This window comes from Rhipicephalus sanguineus, chromosome 11, assembly GCF_013339695.2.
Source record: "Rhipicephalus sanguineus isolate Rsan-2018 chromosome 11, BIME_Rsan_1.4, whole genome shotgun sequence".
Taxonomy (NCBI): domain Eukaryota; kingdom Metazoa; phylum Arthropoda; class Arachnida; order Ixodida; family Ixodidae; genus Rhipicephalus; species Rhipicephalus sanguineus.
In genome coordinates this window covers 44905731-44927905 of record NC_051186.1, presented here as the reverse complement: position 1 = coordinate 44927905, position 22175 = coordinate 44905731, and the positions used below count along the sequence as shown (strand labels likewise).

The 22175-nt window shown below is 48.8% G+C and overlaps 1 protein-coding gene across 1 annotated transcript; it reads left to right on the top strand.

Moving 5' to 3' along the window:
* Window positions 1–1237: 1237 nt before the first annotated feature.
* LOC119373317 (GTPase-activating protein skywalker) lies at window positions 1238–20468 on the top strand. The gene is made up of 10 exons (XM_049411119.1): window positions 1238–1375; window positions 4417–4749; window positions 6952–7068; window positions 8561–8671; window positions 11123–11216; window positions 12938–12976; window positions 14818–14936; window positions 17028–17267; window positions 17969–18324; window positions 19266–20468. Exons 1-10 carry the CDS (start codon window positions 1238–1240, stop codon window positions 19399–19401), a joined length of 1683 nt encoding a protein of 560 aa, XP_049267076.1. The 3' UTR covers window positions 19402–20468.
* The last annotated feature ends 1707 nt before the right edge of the window (window positions 20469–22175 follow it).

Here is a 22175-nt window from a genome sequence, read left to right as displayed (position 1 = left end):
AAACCGTGAATCTTCCGTGAATTCTGCCCAACCGACATGAGATCGGGCGCGTTTATACTAAAGGTTCGATGAGTTATGACGACTTGCAGCTCACTTTAATTTTACATGTACGCTGTGAATTTTCATTGTTTAGAAAACCATTGCTTTAGAAAAATCTGGCGTCTTTCGTTAAGCAGCTGGCGTCTTTTCGTTTTGCTTTAGAAACATCTGGCGTTCTTTCGTTTTGCTTTTACAAAACATCTGGCGTCTTTCGTTGGTTTATTTCATCAATCAACGGCGTTTTGAACAAAATTTTTATTGTTTAATCACGCACAGGAGAAATGTCACCAGGCACTACCTTGGAGGTAAACAATGGCTGCTAATGGGAATGAGAGACAGAAGAAGTCGGCTTTTAGCTAACACTTACACTTCTACTTCTACTTACATTTCCTACTGGAACATGCCAATGGCTGCTAATGGGGAATGAGAGATAGAAGAATTCGGCTTTTAGTTAACGCGCACGCTGCAAATTTTTTATTGTTCAACAACGCACAGGAAAAATCTCCCGCCGGCACCACATTGGAGGTCAAAGCGTAAGACTTGTTACGGACTACGACTACTACTACTGCTACTACTACGACGACGACGACTACGAGGGACGAACGGGTGCCGCCTTAAGGAGCTTCGCCCCTAAAATAACAACAAAAAAAAAGGAGATGACGTGCTTCGCACAATGGTCCCTGCCTCTGGTACTCGGCTTTCTAGAGGGGGCAAATACGAGAAGTAGACAGTTCTTGCGTTGCAACATCACGGTTCCACAGCCGACATTATCGTCAAAAACCTGCGTGACCATAACTACACTGTACCATAACCCTGCACTTAGAACCATGACTGAACATGTCTGAGCAAACGTATGAGGTAGCAAAGCGCTGAATAAAACAGATACACCTAGGGCAAGGACAGCGCCCGTCCTTGTTCATGCCCTATGTGTATGTGTCTTATTAGGCGCTGTGTATTCTAATGGATCCGTATACCAACGAGCTCGCCTCAACGCCCTCTTTAGTATGAGGCAGACTTGGCGCTCCCTTAGATGATTAAGGGGAGCGGCCGCCCCCCCCCCTTCCCCTACCTTCCCTGTGGGCATGCCTATTTATGTTTAGGATCACTATGCACTATAATCGTGTTTCTCGAATTCACTTCTCGCCGTTCGTCTTGCTCTTCAGGCACAGGCGGCGGCCGTAGCGAGTGACGGCGAAAGATGACGCTTCCACCATGCTTTCAAGCGGAATTTGTCGATTCGGCCAAGCTGATCAGGCCCATCCCCCCATCTCCGACGCCCATCACCAAGGCGTACGATGACGTCATCCGGTTCATCCAGCAGGGCAAGATCAAGGAGGTCAGTTAAGATCGAAAATCTGTGTAAGTATAGCACCGAAGGCATTATCAATGTTCCGTAACCTGCGTTCTATCTATCTATCTATCTATCTATCTATCTATCTATCTATCTATCTATCTATCTATCTATCTATCTATCTATCTATCTATCTATCTATCTATCTATCTATCTATCTATCTATCTATCTATCTTAATATTCCTTCACTATACAATCGGTATTTTGTGGTATCAAGCTGCATGTGGGCGAATCAAATATTGCATATTGGAGCGCACAGGTTTATAATATGCACCACGAAACACACACACACACACACACACACACACACACACACACACACACACACACACACACACACACACACACACACACACATATATATATATATATATATATATATATATATATATATATATATATTGTAAAGGAAAGACACTGAGAAATAGACACAACGGCTGTTGACTAGGCCGGCTGTTCTATTCTCACCCTTCGTCTTTTTCATCTTCGGCTGGGTCGAGCACGAGGCCCAAGCTACGCCTCCGCTCATGGTCATCACACTCGGCCATGACTGCGAATGAGCGAAGCCGACGACAATGTCTCTGGCGGCTGACGTTGACTGTGTCGCTGTGGTCGGTAGATACAACGCTGGGCTTGCCTTCGTGGTTTTCCGATAACGTCTCTGGCGGTCGGCATTTACTATGCCGCGGTGGTCGGTTTTGCTTACGCCACGACTTGTCTTGCAGAGCTGCCGAACATTCTGGGGGGCGATGCTGGCTGTGTCGGGGGGGGGGGGGGTCGCAGAAGGCCTCGGTCGCGCTGTGACCTAACGTGGTGAGCGGCAGAAGACGATGCGAGCAGTTGGCACTTTTTTCGCAACCTCGGGGCAAGCTTCCGCACTGCCGCATCATCAATTCTCACTACTTTAGTGCCACACACATGTGGATACTCTGCGTGCCACAGAACTTCGGGTTCTTTGGTCGTAAGAGAGCGACACTTGGATCGAAGTGGCATGTCATTGATGTCTGCAGGCGTGTTGGTCTCTCCGTCCTCCATCAGAGAGACATATTTGAACGGGATCGGAACTTCCATGCAAGCGCTTTCCGGTGCGCGTCTGCGATATGTTAGAAGCGCCGACTGCGGAGTCATGGATGTGACAGCATCGCTGCGGAAGCCATCAGTCACGCCATCGGCGCACATAGGCTGTACTGGCTGGTCTCTTGTACCAGCAGCTTGGCTCTTACTCAGGGCAAGGTGACCATCTGCGCACTCGGCCAGTGACTGCGCTGAACTTCGCGTACGTATACTATAGCTCCGGTGGGTCTGAGAGCACATTAATATCGATTGCTGGCACGGGCTCGTCCAGCTTGTGAACGGGTAGCCGGTTGACAAACGGAGGAGCCGGCTTGTCCACGTGCCAAGGTGAAGGTAAGCCTGGGGCTCGCATGATCGACTTCTGTGGCTTGGAGGCAGGCTTGGTCACGAGAAAGGAAGGTGGTGAGGTGGGTGGCGACGATGAGTTGAGTTTTCGACCACCAAGTGCACCTGGCGGCCTGTGTCGGTGTCTGGCGCGGAGCGTTCCGCGAAGCTTCCTGTGAAGGAGCTGCCGGACACAACTGTACCATCGGGCCGGGGCTCAGGAGCGGGGACGTTGGTGCAGGGCACAGCTACACAGTCATGACGCGGCTCTTGATCTCGGTCACCGAGGGAGGGCAGGGTCGTGGAGGGTCGAGGTGCCACGTCGAGGTGGTGTGCCTCACCTCTCCCATCCGTGGTATAAATTGAGTCGGCAGGGAGGGAATCACAGGCATGAGAAAGTGGTCGAAAAACAGTCGTCAGTCTTGCACACCACTGATGCCAGGATTGTTGTTTCACGCCTTCGTAGTTGTGCCATGCTTTGGCAGCATCACGAAGGCGGTCAGTGGCCACGCACCATTTCTATTGGTTCGTCCACGCCTCGCGAGCTCCAAGAGCGTTGACGGTGGCCACCCAATTGCCGGCGTCGTCTTGGAAGCCGCGGAATTCCGGTAGCTCGCTGGCAGCCGGTGATGGTGATACGGTACGCGAAACTCCGTAGCATGACGACGCCAACCAGCCGAGTTGGTATGAGAGCTCCGTGAGGGCATACCGCAGCTCTCTGCGGCTCTCGGGCGAGCTCTCTTCATGGTCTTGCGAGGCGGCGGCGGCCAACGCGGCATTGAGCGAGTGCAGTGCTGGCAAGGCGGCAGGACAAAACACGGAGATTGAAGCTGCCAAGGCGTTCACCGTGACTCGGAGTCGCGCGATGGTGGCTCGGCGGCGGTCTCGGGCGATCCGCGCGTGGAGCAGTGATGACGTCCGAGGAGTAGGACACATCATTCCTGGGCAACGGGAGGTCGTGTACCATGTTGGCGGCGCCGGGGTAAGCCTGCCCTTGAGCCACCGAGGAGGCCTGGATGCCGTCCTTGAATGGTGGCACAGGTGCTTCCGGCAGTAGTAGCGAGACGGGCTGCATAATCGTTCCTTGGAAGGAAGTTCCGCAGCGCCGATGAGCCACGAGGACGCACTTACGGTTCATAGTTCGTAGACTGCGCCATTGTAAAGGAAAGACACAGAGAAATAGACACAACGCCTGTTGACTAGGCCGGCTGTTCTATTCTCACCCTTCGTCTTTTTCATCTTCGGCTGGGTCGAGCACGAGGCCCAAGCTACGCCTCCGCTCATGGTCATCACAATATATATATATATATATATATATATATATATATATATATTGTGCGATTATCTGAGCGCAAGTAAACCAATCAAGTGGTACAGCCGAATGTACCGCTTACATCCGGATCTCTTATACGAGCATCGTTCATTAAATATTAAGTATATGCAAACGTACCAGCCTGTTCAGTACAAACCCCCTACTTAAATCTTAAGCACGAGCGCACGCAGTGCAAACGCAGCATTGTGCGAACTCGGCGCGCGGGAAATCAGGCGATGTATCCGGGAGTGCCACTTACATCCGGCTCGCTACTATATTGCTTACGCGGCGTCGTTCGGTATGCGTTACACGCAGGCGAAGACCATAGTGCGGACGCAGCACTGGCCCATCGACCACGTGAACCGGGGCGACTTGTGGCGCAAGCTGTGCCAAGGCCACGTCAAGATGGGGATTCCCGAGGGCTTCTACGAGAGCACGGTCAAGGAGTCCCTGGACGGCCTGTGGCCCATCAGCATGCCGGCCTTCACGGACCCCATCTTCGGCGAGGACTACATGCTCTCCGCCGAAGGGCAGCGGCGCGCCGAGCGGGTGCTGTACGTGGTGTCCGTCAACTACCCTTTCATCACCTACTGCCCCATCCTGCACCCGGTCGTCTGCCTGCTCCTGCACTACCTCACCGAGGAGCAGGTCAGTTTGATGCCTTCTGATTAGGATAATTTCTTCTTTTGTATAATTTAAAAGCGAAACCTCGAGGCGTACTCTCACAGTCGCCGTCGCCGTGACGCACCGTTATTGATGGCGCTTGTGGTGAGCCTGGTACTATATTACCTCGCCGAGGAGCAGGTCTGTTTGACACCCTCTAAATACACTATTCATGATTTAAAAAAAAAACTCACAGGGTTCTATATGCATTCGCCTAAGACAACTCGAAGGCGAAAGCAATCTTCTTTTTCTTCTCAGCAGATGTATTGATCTTTCCCCGCCCCCGTCAGAAAGCTTGCTGCACATAACGTGGTTTTGCACAGCCTCCTGTCCCAGCGTCGGAAACACTGCAGGACTTCACCTGGTTTTGCACTGCCTCCGTGATCGGCCCATCTCTGACGATGTCATGTGATGACGTCACCATGTTACGTCACATTATGTGACGTCACTATGACTTCATAACGACGTCATGATGACGTCACAAATATCGTTATCTATGACGTTGTGATGCCGTCAACACGTGATGATGATTTTTTTTTGCATCCCTCGTGTTGACGCTGCCAACGATCAATTTCTGCGTTTGATGACGCATCTAAGGCTTTCGCCTTAGTATAAAACAGCGCTTAACACACGGAGCAAAACAAGAAGTGGCACGCGACGTATATAGGGCAGACAGGCCGGTGCGTTAATGAGGCTTTTTGGAGCACAATAATTCCTTTGAAAAGAAATCAACTTTTTTGGCCAAGCACTTTTCGGAGTGCCAGTGTGTACCGTTATTGACGCTGAAATCCTGTTTGTTCATAATGATAGCTGTACAAGGAGAGGCGGGCGCATTTCATATATCGAGAAAAGCAATTGGTTGTGTTAGCCAGCCTTCTTTATTCAGGGATGACCAGTGAGCTCCAACGAGGCGTGCTTCTGGGAATGACAGATGTATCGTTTTGACAGTGAGCATGCGCGCTCGCTTTAAGCTTTTTGCTTAAAAGCAACACGGCACTTTTCCTTAAACTCAGTTGCAAGAATCAGTGTCTTGAGTGTCACTTCTTGCTATGTCCCAATCTGCCTGTCCAAGTATATTTTTACTTCTTCTGTCGTAGCAAGTAAAAGCGAAAGCTCAAGGCGCATTCTCACAGTCGGCATCGCCGTCGCCGTGACGAACCGTTTATAGATGGCGAGTGAGCATATAGGTTGGGCCTGGTATACTACATTACCTCACCAAGGAACACGGGTCTGTGCGACTATCCGTGAAACGGCGTACGCGACTATCGAGTATGGGTGGAAATTCGCGAAAGGGTTTCACGGTGTAAGACAAGTTCGCATGACAGATTCCGTCCGGTTCACTCTTTCGCTGTTCACCGAGTTTCGTACCCGTAAAACTCTTCCCATAAACCGTTTTATAGAGTGTATTCTGTAGGTGCTATAACATTACGTCTGTGCAAACGTCGAGGTTGTGATGTCTGCGCATATGCCCAAAGCACGCACCCTTTTATAGATGGCTTCTTCGTGTGCTGCGGAGAGGCTAGCTTCTCAGTGTCTGCGGGTTATCTTTGGTGCGTTGGAAGTACAGGATGTTCATATAATGCAACGGAGAAGGTAGTTCTGCCGCCACCGCCTTCGGGTGTCGAACGACATTAACATGAAGAGCGCCGGTGCAGTGATGTTGTAGGTGTCACGCCTAAATGGTGCACGAAATGAAATGCGCGGGAAAACGTTACTTCATAGCTAAACGCGTAGAAACGCAAACATGCGCACCTAATTTGCGCCTTAATTCTTTGGTGGTAAGAGCACCTAGTGTCTCCTGCTTCGATTCCAAGCATAGCCGGCCGATCACTTACTTCCAGTTTTGAGAATGCTCATGCAGAGTCTTCTAAAGATAGAAACCGACGGTTCCGGTTGAAGCTAAGTGTTATATTGGATGCATGTGATATCGGAGCATAACCTTACTTAAGGAAAGGGCCAATTAAATGTCATAATAATTAATAAAAATTAATTGATTTAGTTCGTTTGGAAGATTGTGAGCATTTGGGATTGTTGCGGCACCTGGCGGGACAGATATCAACCACGTGCTACTCTCTACGCTGAGATATTCTGGGGTGACCCACAATCTCAGAGGCCACGCTTCTTTCTACGTGGCCTCTGAGATTCTGGTGCCACCTTCAAATTTTTTTTTTCTTTTTCAATGCGCAGACGTACGAGTGCGCCTGCGCCCTCATCGAGGGCACCGTAGTGCGCCACCTGAGCCAAACGCGGCTCATGTACGACACGTCGGCCCACACGCTCATGAAGCTGACCAAGAACCTAGCGGTAGGTGGACGACGCCTTCTTCGCTATTACGCGCTACCGATAGAAGCAGAATTTGTTATAGGCGGAGTTAGCAGTACACCTTACCTTATAGGGGCTTGCATTGTCGGGTTGCTGGACTACAACAGATGGAATATCATAACAAACAAGGTTATAGTCGGTTACAACTTCAGAAGTCCGCGGCATTTCTTCCTCGGAGGCGGATGGATACAAGCCTGCACCAATGGGCGCGCACTCCAGACTGACGTCACGGGCCGGACGGCCGGTGACCTCGCCTTCGGAGAACATTGCTAGGTGCATGGTCGGAACTATTTGTTTAGTCGCGGAGGCCATCGGCTGTCGTGCTTCGGTCGTCTGGGCAGGTCCTCTCCTGACTTCTGAAGTTGTATCCTACTATATATGGTTGCTTGTCGACACCACGTTTAAAGGGAGTCAATAAAGACGATCATCATCATCATTGCTAACGCGTGACATCACATTTACGCGACGGAGTACGTATATGTGGCGTTACACGTACCCGTAGCTCTGATTGGCCAGGAGAGCTTGCGCGACATACCTCTACGATCGATTAGCTCGAAATTGCGCCACTACAAGATGTGACAAAAAAATGCCCCCACCTCCCTGAAAGGAATCGTGAGGAAGTGCGAATGCATTTCTTGCGCCGAGAGTACACGGCGTAGTAATTTTAATGGCGTAAAGCTGGACACATCGACGCGCTCAAGTGTCTCCCTTTTGGGCGCCTCGTTCAACGAACGCTTCCTACGTGCGTTCGTAATCACCTCAGGGATGTTGCCACCGCCTTCAATGCAGCACAAACGCGTTTAGAACGCGCTGTTTTCAGGCTGTGCCAAGGCAGCACAAACGCTACAAACGCATTTCAAACGCACTGCATTGAGGCGGTGGCGCAGGGAGGAGAGAGCGAACGGCGAGAGAAGGAGCGGCGAAGCACTGCACCTACCCTCTCCTACACTCTCTCCACACACGCGGGAGCTCCGCCGAGCTCCCGCGATGCGAGCGCCCTCACACGCCAGAGCGCGCTCCTCCTCTCCACTCACTCTCCGCTACTCCGCCCGCACCACCTGCTCCGTTTGCTAGGGGCGAGGATAAGCGCGCGCGCCCGCAGCTGTTGCTATGGGAGAGGGAGTGAGAGCGGAGAGGCGCGCGGACAACGCCGGACGCCTGACATAGCCCGACTAAGAAATGCATTCGCATTTAAAAGGCTGAATTCGACGACCTCGTCAGCAATAGTACCCTGGGGCGTTCCTCTGTGTGCACACACACGCCCTCAAGCGTTGTTTTACAGGGCTTGGACGTGCGTACAGAGGCTTTTCACATTAGCGTGACGATGCACCGCGTTGGCGCTGTGGAATTACAATCGCATGCTTCCCATGCATTGCACAGTGACGCGGTTTAAAGCAAACGCAAGGGGCATAGTAATGCTTTTGTTTTAAGGGTGCACCCTATAATTCGGTCATTTTGTTTACCGCATGCGTAGAAGAAGACGTACAACAAGCTACTGCGCAAGGTACAGCGGGAGGAAGACCTGGAGAAGATATTTCTGACGTGGCAGCTATGGATCTTCCGCGGGCTGCCCTTCTACCACCTGGTAAGTGTACATGATGGCTCTGCCAAAACCCGGGCGAGAAAAGATTGTTCATCAGAATTCATCTACGGCGCGCGATTGTTCAGTTTAGGCCAATGTAGCCGAACGCTTCTAGAAAGCCATTTGCTCTATTGAAATAACAATGCGCCTTACAGCTAGGTTCTTACCTTACAGCTTCCTACCTTACAGAGTAAGGTAGGAAGCGTTCTAAAAATAAATCTGACACGAAATCGGTGGTTTTTGTTCAAGTTACACTAGATAGATACATATGATATCGGAGCATAAGTTTACTTAAGGTAAGAACCAATTAACTTTTCAGCCTTAATTAATGAAAATTAATTGAATGAGTTCATTGAAAGAGCAGACAGTTTTATTTTGAACAGCTGGGATCGTTGAGGCGCGCGGTGCAGATCTCATCCACGCGCATATTTCTGCGTGGCCCCTGAGATACGATCCGGCATCGCGCCGAAACACAGTTAATCCAAGGAATACATCAAGGCACACGAACGCGGACGTGCGAGTGAGCCACTGCCAGAGGCCTAAGTCGACGATTAGGGTCGCCTCCAATTTCTGACTGAGGTGGATGTAATCTTGAGATGAAGGGAGGTGAATGCAGACAAAAAAGATGCTAGCTTGGGCGAGTAGGCGATTCAATATCGGCGTAACTGCACAGCGCGAATTGCACGGGGACATAGGAGAGAACCTGCAGCACCTCTGTTGCGTCCATCTCCTCCGTCCTCGTTCAATATGCGATGTACAGCCCATGTCAGTATTCAGGGTTTTCTCCTCAATTTTGATTTCTGTTCTGCGGGGAGGATGTCATCAAAACGGGGCGTAGGAGGGGGTTGGTGGGGAGTGGATGAGTGTCTGTCTGTAGGAAAGGAGAGGTGCTGCGTTGGTGTGGAATATATTATTTTCTTAGGGAGAGGGGGTATAAATCTTTGTCGATATTAACAAAACAGGACTTGCCGCCATTAGGAGCCCTAATGCAACAGGACCCGCCACGATGGTCTACTGGTTATGGTGCTTGTCTGCTGACCCGAAGGTCGCGGGATCGAATCCCGGTCGCATTTTCGATGGTGGCTAAGATGCTCTAGGCACGTGTACTTAGAGTTAGGTTGAGGCACTTATACTTAGATTGGTATACTCTGGTCATCGGCGGAACGCGCCGTCTTTTATATATCGGTCATCGAACCATCCAGCGTTATCGCTGGCGCTCGCGTAAGCTCTCGAATAAACTAGGGGTGTGCGAATATTGGAAAGTTTCGAATATTCGTCGAATATTAGATTCGAAATATTCGTATTCGATTCGAAAATCGTGTATTCGAAAAGTTTCGAATAATCGATAACTACGATTATTCGAAATATTCGAATATGCGATTCGATTATCGTGCATAAAATAACTCGTCTTCCACATTTCTGCTGCGTTCGTATAGCTAAAAACGTTGCCTGCCGAGAGGAGCGATATACATCGTAAGTACACGGAGGCACGATATCGGCCTGCGACGAGCGCCCCAATACCAATGATTTATTGCTGGTGCATCTCCGACGTGCAGCGCTGTTGGCGATCATGTAACCATACATTTTCAATATTATGCGGCCGTAACGTGCCGCACTACCACTCGTTCGCTATGCGGGACCACTTCTGAAGAAAGACAGTGACCCATGTGACTGGTGGCGGACTGTAGGCACCTTCAGATACCCCAGTCTGGCAAAGCTTTGCCCCATGTACCTCCCTATACCAGCCACTTCTGTTCCAAGCGAGCGTGTCTTTTCAGTGGCAGGGGGGTGGGGTGTGGGTTGTCTCTGTTAGAAGGGAGCGCCTGCTGCCTGATCATGTGGAGCAACTCATATTTCTTCATGATAACATCTAGTCATTACTTTCATCGTTCCGTGATATTTGCTTGTGTTGTGATGTGCACTGTGCTAGCCTGGACATTGTGTTCGGGAGATAGCAGTGTATGTTGTGTTGCCAGTCAGGCTGTCAATGTTTTCTTTTTTTTTCAAATAGCTACATGTTAAATAAAATATTGTTACTGTGGAGGCATTTTTCCGTTGGTATTCGATATTCGATTCGATATTCGAAGGTGGATATTCGTATTCGATTCGTATTCGAAAAATTTGATATTCGCACACCCCTAGAATAAACTTGACTATTCGCGTCATGCATGTAATCTTATTCTAATGTTCTTGCGCTGAGTGAAATGCACGACAAGTCTTGCACGATATGCACGACGTAATCTTAACGGAATGATCTCAAACAATCGCGAAGCTTCTCAAACATTGCGGCGCGGTCTGCGTCGAGCGTTGCTAACAGTATTTATGGGTCAAACCCGAATACGTCGAAACAATGGAATAAACACGCGTGTCGGTATCGTGGTTTTGGGAAGTTAAAAACCTAAAAAAAATATTAATAATGCAACAAGACTTGTCGGTTGTTCCTTCGGGCTGCAGGTGCGGACCATGGACTGCTTCCTAATCGAGGGAGTGAGGGCGCTCTACCGCGCCGCCATGGCCATACTCATCCTGTTCGTCCACGACCACTCGAGTGAGTCGCGTGCCTACATAGATAGATGGATTGCACCGACGCCATCTTAACCGCCACGTTGGAGGACGAAAGTGCCCGCCATGTTGTAGGAACAGCAGTGCCAGATAGCTAGCTACATCTGTTGTGCTCGGGATCATCAGGGTACTGTGTTCTTGACACTGTCGAATTACCGCCGTATCGTCGAATACTGTGTAATGGCGGCATTTTAAGCCAGTCAGAGTGTCTTAGCCGCTATGTTGGAGCACGAAAGCGTACGCCATGCTGGAGTACCAGCCATGCCATCCAGGTAGCTGGCTGCATCTTTTGTGCTTGCATTCCTCGGGATGATGTTCTGTACACCATCCCGAGGAATTTGCACCGTTTTTTCGAATGTTATGTAATAGTGGCATTTTAAGCCAACCAGAGCGTCTTAGCCGCCATGTTGGAGGACCAAATTATCCGCCCTATTGGAGGACCAATAATGCCAGATAGCTAGCTGCGTGCGTCGTGCTTTGGCATCCTCGAAGTACTGTGTTCTGGACACTTTCAAATTTCCTCCATATTGTCGAATTCTGAGTAACGGCGGCATTGTAAGCCAACCAGAGAGGACTGGTAGCAGCTTTAAGGGCCAATCGGAGCTGAAAATTAAGAAGGCGTATTCGGCAACAAGTGGCGAAATCTGACACAAAGTTCAGAATATCACCTCCCCTGGTTACGCTGTAAATTGAATTTGCCTCATCAATTTGGTCACCTCACCAGGCCTACCTAATCAACGCGCTTGAACGTGATCAAAACCACGCCGTGCGCTTCATTGCTAAAGATTACAGCCGACATTCGAGTATCACTCACATTAAATCTTCGCTATCATTGGTTTCCTTAGATTGCCGCAGAAAGATCGCTTTCGATCTGCTTATTTCCCAAAATAGCATCTGGTGAGCACGAAACCGCCCTCCCTCTCTCCCAGCCGACACGAACGTCTCGCCGTGTTGCACAATAACCGTTCCTTCAAACGCATTTCGGACGCACTAACGCTTTCAACTCATCATCCTTACCAGTAGCACTTAAAATATGGAATGGTTTTCCCGATAATATTGTCAACATTCATGACCCTATACTGTTTCGTCACGAAGTAACCACTTTTTCATGACTAGTGACTTCTACCTTCCGTTCTTTTCGCCAACTATTGTATAATTTGTTACAGCTACGTGATCTACCCTTACAAATGAATATTTATGCATTCTTTTTATTAGTTGTATGCCACGTTTGCCCTCGCTAACAATTATATAACATTATTTTGTAGTTTTATGTGCCATAACATGTATAATCGCGTTTTAATGCTTCCATATATGTGATCTTATACACTATATAATTCCCCCCTCACACAATACTCCTGTTGGAGCCTATGGGGGCTTTGTGAATAAATGCATAAATAAATGAATAAATTCACACAAGCCAATAGCGTTCCAATGGCGTCTTAACGACATTGAAGCAGGTTGTCTGTGACATTTAGTATGATACACTGACCTCCTGTATTGCATTCTATAGCAACTATGTTGGAGCATCAGTACAGTGAGAAGCTGCGTGCCTGAACTGTCTATGCCTGCGTGTTTTGTTTTTGAAGAGGTCTTCGAGAAATGAGTTCACGCTGCTAAAGCATTATTCGGCCTAAGTTGATGTTCACAAAGCAGCGCAAAGCGACGCCGCGATGGCTCGCGTTCTTTTCTTTTTTTTTTTTTTTTCAGAAGAATATCCCAACGAGTCGATGTTCACCAGAATTTTCGGCGGAAGGAAGAGCAGAAACAAAGGTGAGGGTTCGAACCGCTCAACCGACAACCATGCATATGTGTTGTACCGAAGCGGTAGATCGAATGGCTATGTGTAATGTATGTTTGTGCGTGCGTTTATATATATGTGCATGTTACACTTGCAAAATAGTTTTTTTACAGAGGGTGGAGTGTTTGAACCGACAAATATACATTATGAATTTGTTAAAGGAGCCCTGCAACACTTTTTCAGCATGGTCAGAAAACGCTGCTGATCGGTAGTCGAGGCTCCTGAGAACACGCGAGCCGAGCATTGCAGCGCAGCACGGCTTTGCTTCTGGCAATACCGGTTTTCCCGGCCCCTACCAAAACCCTACGAAAATGGCAGAGGGCAGCAGAGGTGAAAGAAAATGACGGATTAACTCCTTTGATGAAACCATTCGATGATTACTTTGAAAAGTGTTGCAAAGCCCCTTTATGGTATGAGGCCAAGTTGAAAAACCAATTTTTTTTTTTCAAAGTGTCATTTTTTTGGTTTTTGGTCATGTTAAATACGCAATTTATCGCCCATCATTTTGCTGAACAAAGTTTCTGTCTACGCAGTTTCCTTCAAAACATAACAAGCAAAAATGTTAGACCACCCGTCATCTACGAAACAGAAACTGAAAGTGCCAGTTTTGTGTGCATCGTAAGATTCGCTTGATGTGTAGTATTTTGTTCGTTATTTAAGAGTCATATCAAGTGCGAACATTAATAAAGCTCTAATATTTTCAACACGAAACTTTCAATCATAAAAGTCATAAACTTCCCACAAGGTGGACCCGCCACGTCGTACATATCAGGGACATGTATGTTAGCCTCTCAATCATTAAATTTGCTTTGTATGACGCTGTGTGTCATTTCAGTATTGGCAACAGAAGCACATTTGATATTTTGAAGCAAGTTGGCATCGAACCTGGCCTCTACACTGCAAAAGCTTGCCTCACAAATGATCGGCACCACGTCACGAAAGCGTCCTATCACGGCACCGATGCTGCAAAGCAAGCTAGAAAAAAAAAAGGGCAGTTGCCGCTCGAGCAAAGGCACACAAGAATAAGGTCCAGGATGGAACTAGCCACAAATATCGAGGATTTTAGGGCTCTTGGTCACCTTGTGTAAGCTCTGCACCTGTTTCAAATCTTTTATGTTGATTTTCTCAGAATTTACATTTTTTGGTATTTTCCATACTCGAACATTCATAACATTTTTGCTAATAAAGATTTCTCATAAAAACTTGGCACACTTCCTTATCACATTAGTGGGTGTGCAATGTACCTCAATAAGCAAAATCGTGCCACAAGATTTAATATAGCTGCCTGTTATACAAAGGTGCCCCTAGTGTTAGTGCATAATTTTTGGTTATTCAATCACTATAATTTTAATACTCATCTGATATCTCATCTGTTTTCGTTCATTGCAGTGGCCAAAGCCTCTTTTATCGTCTCTGCATAAAATTAGGTTCTTGTATTGAGTGGATTTTAAGTTAGGTGTGTTCGCGTAAGGCCCACTTTTAATGAAAATTTTAATTATGAAAAGTTAGCAAAAAATTGGGCTCGCTTTATATGCTCACATGCGCTTAAAAAGTGTGCTTTATTATCGCGTTAAAAAAAATTCCGACACTTTGCCTCATATGAACATCCTGACAACGCCAGCTGTGTTCATAATATAACAAGAGCAGCAACGTAAATTGTTCCCACAAATCTCTTCAATTAGCTACCTTAAAATTGAATTTCGTCCGGCGAGCAATAACTACCAGTATAAAGGCCTGTCACTGTGTAACCAACGAGTCTTCGGGGCCTACACTGGCGTGACAGCTGCAGGACCCTCCGGCGAAGGCGGGATGGATGCGGCCGGTGCCTTCTTGGACCGGGTCGTATTGTACCTCAGGGACATGCCGTACAATGTGGACTTTTTCCTCAAGACTGCCTACGGCATACAGGTGCGCACGAGCACACGACTCCTGCTGCGTCTTTGCATTTTTCAGTGTTGGGTTATATCAGGAGCATCCACGCGACGCCACGATCTTTATCACCGCGCTAGTACCCAAATATGGCTGCCAAACAGGAGCGCCAGGATCCTTTTACTGCGGGTGCACCTTCGACAGTGAGTGCCATAGGGGGAAGGCGGGGGGGAGTGGGGGTCAGGCAAACATGCTGGGGCCTGCTGACTCCCCACCCCCATGCCCCTGCCCCCTGGCGCTGCCCCTGGGGCCACAATGGCGTCAGCACAATGCATCATTGCAAGTCATTTTATATTCTGCTTATTTTTCCCGCTAGCTGCGCGCAGGTTTTTTTTTTTTTGTATTATCACTGTGCACTACTGGAGCAAATGCATATTCTCTATATACATGCGCAAGGAATCTTAGTCGCACGCCCGTGAAATGCATCTCCAAGGCAGCCCTCCTTTTTTTTTTTTTGTCTGCCTTCCTCATCATATCATGTACGCTGTATACTTATTTATTAGCAAGAAATAGATCGATATTCTTGCTGATGATTTATCGCTCGGTGCGCGACACCAGTCGTGTCTGTTATTCTTCCACGTGCCTTGTTTGCGCAGCTTTCTGCGTGCCCCAAAGATGGCGGCTGCGATGACGTCAGTGCAAGCCGTCTATTGCCGGCCAATCCGCAGCTTCCACAGCACGTACACTGCTGTAGAGGAACGCAGGTTCGTGGCATCTTCGACAAATCGCACCGGGGCGCCCTAGTGCGCTACTTCGTCTAATCATCGTGTCGCTGGGGCGCCCCGTTGTGAGTCCGCCTTTTTTTTTCACGATGCCACGGCGCATGCGCATCTTCCCCTAGAGGAAAAGTCACGAAACGCCTCTTGATATCTGGCGCTTTCTTTCTGGCAACTCCGGTTGCCCTGGGCCCTGCCAAAACCCTACCGAAACGGCAGATGGCAGCAAAATCAATAAGACGGATAGTCGAAGATGCCGTCAGATGAAATTCGGGTTTTCACCATGATGGTTGAACAGCGCTATGGCTGCTTCAGTGACGTCAGTACATATATATGCCATTTATGATGGTCACGTGGCGCCATGTGCCATATTGGTGTCCTATTCACATACTCCACAGTACTGCTGAAGATGAGTAAATTAAGGTGACGTGCGGGGTCTCTCGCCATGCTGAGTGAACAAAAGTGTAGGGCCATCTTGACGATGGCGTCATCTTGAGCTGTTACGAACCGACCGTGCGCCCTCGAAACATGCGGCAACCATGTAATGGTCCGTTTCCCAAGAGTCAGTAACTCGCAGACAGGCCATGTATGGGTGATCCCTGCGTGGCGTATCCACGTATGCGATCACCCATACCAGCAGGGCACTGTCACTCATAGATATTCCGGGTGACGTGATGCCCTGCCGCAATGGTAAAGCTGTATGACATATTGCACCTTCTCAAAGTATATATTATATTTCCTCATTCCACTGCTGCCGAACTAGGCCTAAAAGTTCATCTACAAAGAAGCTCTGACCATGTAAATTTCTCCTCATTGACTGTACTTCAATATTCTCCGCAGGCGGCTAGACAGCTGACCGGACAGCATAGATTAAAACACGATAAAGATTTCGTTGCTGTCCACCAGGGGTGGCCCAGTGGAGGCGCGGGGGTACAGCACCCCCCCCCCCCCCCGCCTTTGTCCACCTAAAGCAAACATGGTCCCCTTCCCTGCCCGATCGAAGGAACTCACTTGTGATGGGTACCCCCTCCCCCAATAAAGGAATCCCGGCGCCGCCCCTGCTTTTCACGCAAGGCAGCGGCTGGCCAGAATACCTGGAAACCCTTAAGTATACATATGATCGTCTGCTTGCACGAACACACGGTCACACCTTCTCAAGCTAAACACAACCATAGTTTCGAACAGGTAAGGTGTTAAAGCGCAGCGATGTGATGTGGTTTTCATTTTCGACGCGAGTTAATTGTCACCATGGCGTCTTCCAGGTGATTCGAGATGCATTCCACTACTTCCACGAATGTAAAAAAAAACTTTCAGCATAAGTTACAGGCCTGATGCAGTATGCGCACGCGCGCAGGGCGTCAGCGCGAAGGTGCTCAACGATCAGCTGCTCAAGTCCGAGGCGTACGTGCGGGGACACGCGGGCAAACGACTGGTGGGCTCGCCGTCCTCGGACTCCGGCATCATGAGCGACCGTCTAGAGATCACCTCGTCTGTACTACGCATCAAGAAGAGCCGATACAGCGCTCCGTGCACCATGGCGACCGGCATAGCCCAGCTTTCCAACTTCCACTCGGAGATTCTCAGCCACGAACAGGTGCGGTGGCACGCGGGCTCAACGACAAGGTGTATCTTGTGCAAAAGTGCAACTTCAGTGTCGTCTTCTTGTTCCCGTCTTTGTGCGCTTAACGGTTTCATAATGTCTGTAGCTGGTATACCAGCAGACGCGTAGTACAAGTTGACGTACATCTAGGGCATAAATGGAAACGCTGGGGTGGCATTCGAGGGATTCAAGGACACGATAACCGTGAGGTACGAGTTCCGTCAGTGGCGCTGCCAGCGGAATGGTTTCGCGCAGGCCGGGCGTAGCAAGAAATATTTTTCGGGGAGGTGGGGGAGAAGGGGGGAAGACAACCACCCTTTATGTAGGTTTGTGCATGTGCTTGTATGTGTGCATATATACATGCGTAATTGAAAACTTTCGGTGGGGTGGGGGGCGTTGAACCCCCCCCCCCCTCCAATCTACGCCAATGGTTAGGGGCGTTCGAACCGAAGAAAAACGAGAGAAAAGAGGATAGGGCGCCAGATTCACTACATCTGTCCCCAAGAGAAAGTTCGGTTGTAGTGACCCTCGAGCTTTCCGCAGTATAGTATTGAGCTTGTAACTCAAAGGTATGCCACAGGTGTGATTTTGCGAGAAACGGGAACGTGCTTGCCCTTAGAGCGTGCGCATGCGCCTCCACAAAGGCTTGCGCGACCGACGCGGTCACGTGTTTTTTGTTTTCGGCGTCGACGCAGATGTGCGTCCTGTGGAACTGGCTGCCGCCGCGCATCACGACGCTCCAGCCCGAGCTCATCTACTCGACCAACGAGCACGGCAGCAGCCTGACCAACTTCTACGTACACACGGACACCTGGGAGCCCACGGTGCTGGTGCTGCTGACGACGCGGGGCGAGCGCTTCGGCGCCTACTGCTCCACCCGGTGGATGGAGCGCAAGCAGGCCTACTTCGGCACCGGAGAAACGTTCCTCTTCACGTTCGCGCCGCAGGCCAAGCGCTTCGCCTGGATCGGCGTGGGCGCGGCGCGCGACGTGCCGCACTCGGCCAAGCTGTTCATGTCCGCCAACCAGACCATGATCCTCGTCGGCGGAGGGTGCGTCTCATCCCTTCTACCCGACTCGCTACGCTCACCCTTATACAGCGTATAAATCAAAGCCTCGCGCAATGATTGGAGTACAGACGGCTCTTTTAAAACTATACACCAGGAATCTGTACCTACAAGGGTGTCCCTTCCCTTTCAAAAGACACACCGCTTTTTTTTTTTTTTTTTACACCATGAAAGGGTGCACATAGGGGTGCCCCTTCCCTTTTAAAAGACACGCCGCTTTTCTTTTTTTTTTTTATACCTGTGCTCATAGAGTGAGGAGGGTTTCCAGAAAAACGCAGTGACAGGACACGGGTAGAAAGACGACACACGTTCATGTGTCCTTGTCACTACGTTTTGCTGGAAACCCTCCTCACGATGTGCAAGTTGCAAGAAACTATAGCTCAGGCACGCACTAATCTCACGTTGCATGTAGACTTTGTAGGCATCTCAAACGATGACTGTTGGGAGCAAGGTTTGCAATGTTGGCTTGCTGCTGAATAATCTGAACAGCTCTCTGCAGCGCGAAATGACACACGGACACGGCAAGGCACATGAGTGGTTGGTGTCCTTATGTGCATTCTCGTGTGCTTGTGTCGTTCGCGCTACATCAAAGCTGTTTAGACTGATGGGGAATAATAAACCAGAAAGTGTGTAGAAAAGGTAAACTTTTGTGCGAAGCATCAAAAGTCCAACTTTTCTGTACCCTGGAAGGGTACTTTCGTGAGTAAAAAGGTACACCCAGTGAAGTGTATAAAAAACAAAGGGTATCCCAGGTGTACTTTGTAAAGTGTTCAAAAGGGTGCCATCTATTAACTCTTTTCAACGGCCAATCTCCACATATTTAGATTAATGTGCTTTAGGTACGTGTCATTCCTCCTACCAATTCTAGCCCCTTTAGATCCACCTTACGATTAACCTTGGTATATCACGCTTTGGTCTGCCCGCAGGAACGGCATGGGCCTGTACATCGACCAGTCGCTGGAGAAAGGCCGCACCGAGCACTGCGACACGTTCGACAACCCGCCGCTAGGGGCCAGCAACGACTTCGTCGTCAACATCTTGGAGGTCATCGGCTTCGCCTGACTTTTTCGTCCGCTGGCCTATAGCTGGCCGCGAAAAACAATTTGTGAACGATTCGCGACAATTTGTGAACAATTAGCGACTCGTCGTCAATCGCTGCAGCCAGTGGGCGACGACTTGCGGCGTCTAACACGATTAATGGACCGTTAGATTGCCCGAACGGCCGTTCTTGCCGTGTTCACACGTGCGACATTGTTGTTTCTTTTTCCTTTTTTTTTTTCCTTCACGGTGTGACTTTGTGCTGCCGGTGCCAAAACCGCGAATTGACGTTGGCAGTGTCCCGGCTTGTACGCTGCCCCGCGAAGATAACGTTGATTATATGTGTTTTATTTGGTTTAGGTAGTAATCTACAAATTTGTGTGTAGGTCTGTGTTTGGTATGTGCACGTTAGCGAGCCCCGGATGAATTGAGTGCAAGTAACACTTCCGGGGAACACGTGGCACCGACCACGTGGCGATGTCGTCCGCGTGTCACATTTGTACTTAACGTTTTTGCATTCTTATACACGAATAGTTTCGTATCATGGCAGAAAGACCACATCTAAAAAGCACGTCCTACTAGGTTTTGATTGAGTAGCATGCGATGTGTCGGGTATTCAAGCGGGTAATTGCGCATGCCCCAATTGTTAAGGGGGCGGATGTGTCTTTCGGTGATGGCGTTGCCAGCTCCGGACGCTATCTTCCGGGACTACGAGAATTTAGGTTTGTGTAAACTTCATAGATGTTCACTTTTATGAACACTACGGCTCAGAGCGGAGTGCCGCCAAGAATCATTGCCGAGCGTCGACCAATGTTCAGCTGCACTCACTCCTCCCCTCCCTCCAAACATCGTCCCTCGCATTTTCGAATTGAATTCGTGGAATGTTTTACGTGTAGTTTTGTGGTAATCCCTATTGCTTTACGCAAAGTCGTCGATCGAGAAATAATAACATTCAGGTGCGCTGATCGACGTTGCGCATATAACTTGATTGTTTTTTTTTTTTTTTTTTTTTGCACAAGGGTCGCTTATTTATGTGTTCCTGCTGTGTAGTTCTCGTGCGTCAGTTGTACCTGAGACCGAGTAATAAATCGCATACGTACGGTTTCGATTTTTACTTACAAGTCGAAGCGACGCACAACTATTATGCACACTACGAGTACGGCAACGTTCCAGCATGGCCGTGCCCGTCCTAGTACCTCGACCGCTTGTACAAATGCACGCACGCTGTGTAACTGGGGGTGACCGGAATTCGCCCCACCCAATTCAGGAAGTTAGACGTTGGCTCGAAAGTTGTATGAAACCCCAACAAAAAAATAAAAACGTATAGAAACGAGGTAATTGTTCAGTTGAGAGTTGTATATGATACATATGATATCCGAGCACAAGTTTAGTAAAGGTATAGTGTACTAGTAAAGGTAAGAACCAGAAAACTCTCGGGATAATTAACAAGTGAAAAATTTATTGTAGAAACAGACTGTTCTAGAGTGGGTATGGGCCATCAAGATGGCACATATCCTTGTTGGCACATACCCACTAGAGAACAGTCTTGTTTATTCACTGTGCATCATCTCAGTGGAGGGGTGAAGGAAGGCTGACCTCACCGCGTAGTGTGCGCCTCCCGCTCGCCCAGTGGCGCTCGCGTCTCGCGCGCGCGCGCCCGGTGCTCTCACGTTGTCGGCGTTGTCGTGCCTGCTCCACGGTGACGTCAACTCCAGGTGGCGTGTAACGTGCGCTTCGCGTAGGGTGCCTTGATGCAACACCACCTAGACTAGGTGGTGTTGCTTGATGCCCGCTTCGCGCGGTCTCGTCCACCTGGCGGCACTGGCTCCGCGCCCTGACGTTTGATCTGCGGGTGCGTTGTCGCCAGTTGCTGCTTATTAGTGGCCTGATTATATTTTGCAGTAATCCCGCGGTTGCAGATATTGGTTGGACCTCCATCGAACGTGCTTTCGGATTCATATGTTGCAACAGCCGCAGGGACATTGCTGTGTTTGTGTAACACGAGAGCTTCGCGATTTTCGTGGATGAGCTCATACAACGCATTGGGAGCATGATTATGGCCTAAACATGTGCACATCACGTCAATTCATGTCATGAATTGTCAATCGTCATTGTCATGATCATTCTGATGTTCACGAAATTAACTGGTAACTGCATCCCGACGCAGGAGGATGAAGGGAGGGAAGGGAATATGGAAAGATTGATCGATTGATAGATGGCGGATAACATGGATGGACAGGTAGACGAGATTGAAATATCAGAAGTTTCCGAAGATAGATAGATAGATAGATAGATAGATAGATAGATAGATAGATAGATAGATAGATAGATAGATAGATAGATAGATAGATAGATAGATAGATAGATAGATAGATAGATAGATAGATAGATAGATAGATAGATAGATAGATAGATAGATAGATAGATAGATAGATAGATAGATAGATAGATAGATAGATAGATAGATAGATAGATAGATAGATAGATAGATAGATAGATAGATAGCAAAGGTTTCCGGTATGCCTACAACGATCTCCTCTGCGTAACAGCCGCCAACCTCGAAGGCTATGCTAACAAGGACCGAATTCAATTGCGGAGCTCAAAATGTATCATGCCCGCGTCATTTGACGTTGTGTTTTTTTCTCACATTTTTGCTTCATAATTTTTAACGATCAACAGCGCAAAATGTCATGTAGTCACGCTGCACCACTTTGAGGCGATTTTATCAGCTGCCTTCAAGACGACAGCGCAATGGATACAACAGTGACAATTTCAAATCGTAGTCTAGATAGCATTAC

Bases quoted from the DNA above. Each gene is read 5' to 3' on its own strand.
- LOC119373317 (XM_049411119.1), top strand. From the start codon at position 1,238: ATGACGCTTCCACCATGCTTTCAAGCGGAATTTGTCGATTCGGCCAAG. The intron at 11,217-12,937 runs GTGAGTCGCGTG...TTTTTTTTTCAG, and splicing joins GTTCGTCCACGACCACTCGA to AAGAATATCCCAACGAGTCG. The intron at 12,977-14,817 runs GCGGAAGGAAGA...TGACAGCTGCAG, and splicing joins GATGTTCACCAGAATTTTCG to GACCCTCCGGCGAAGGCGGG.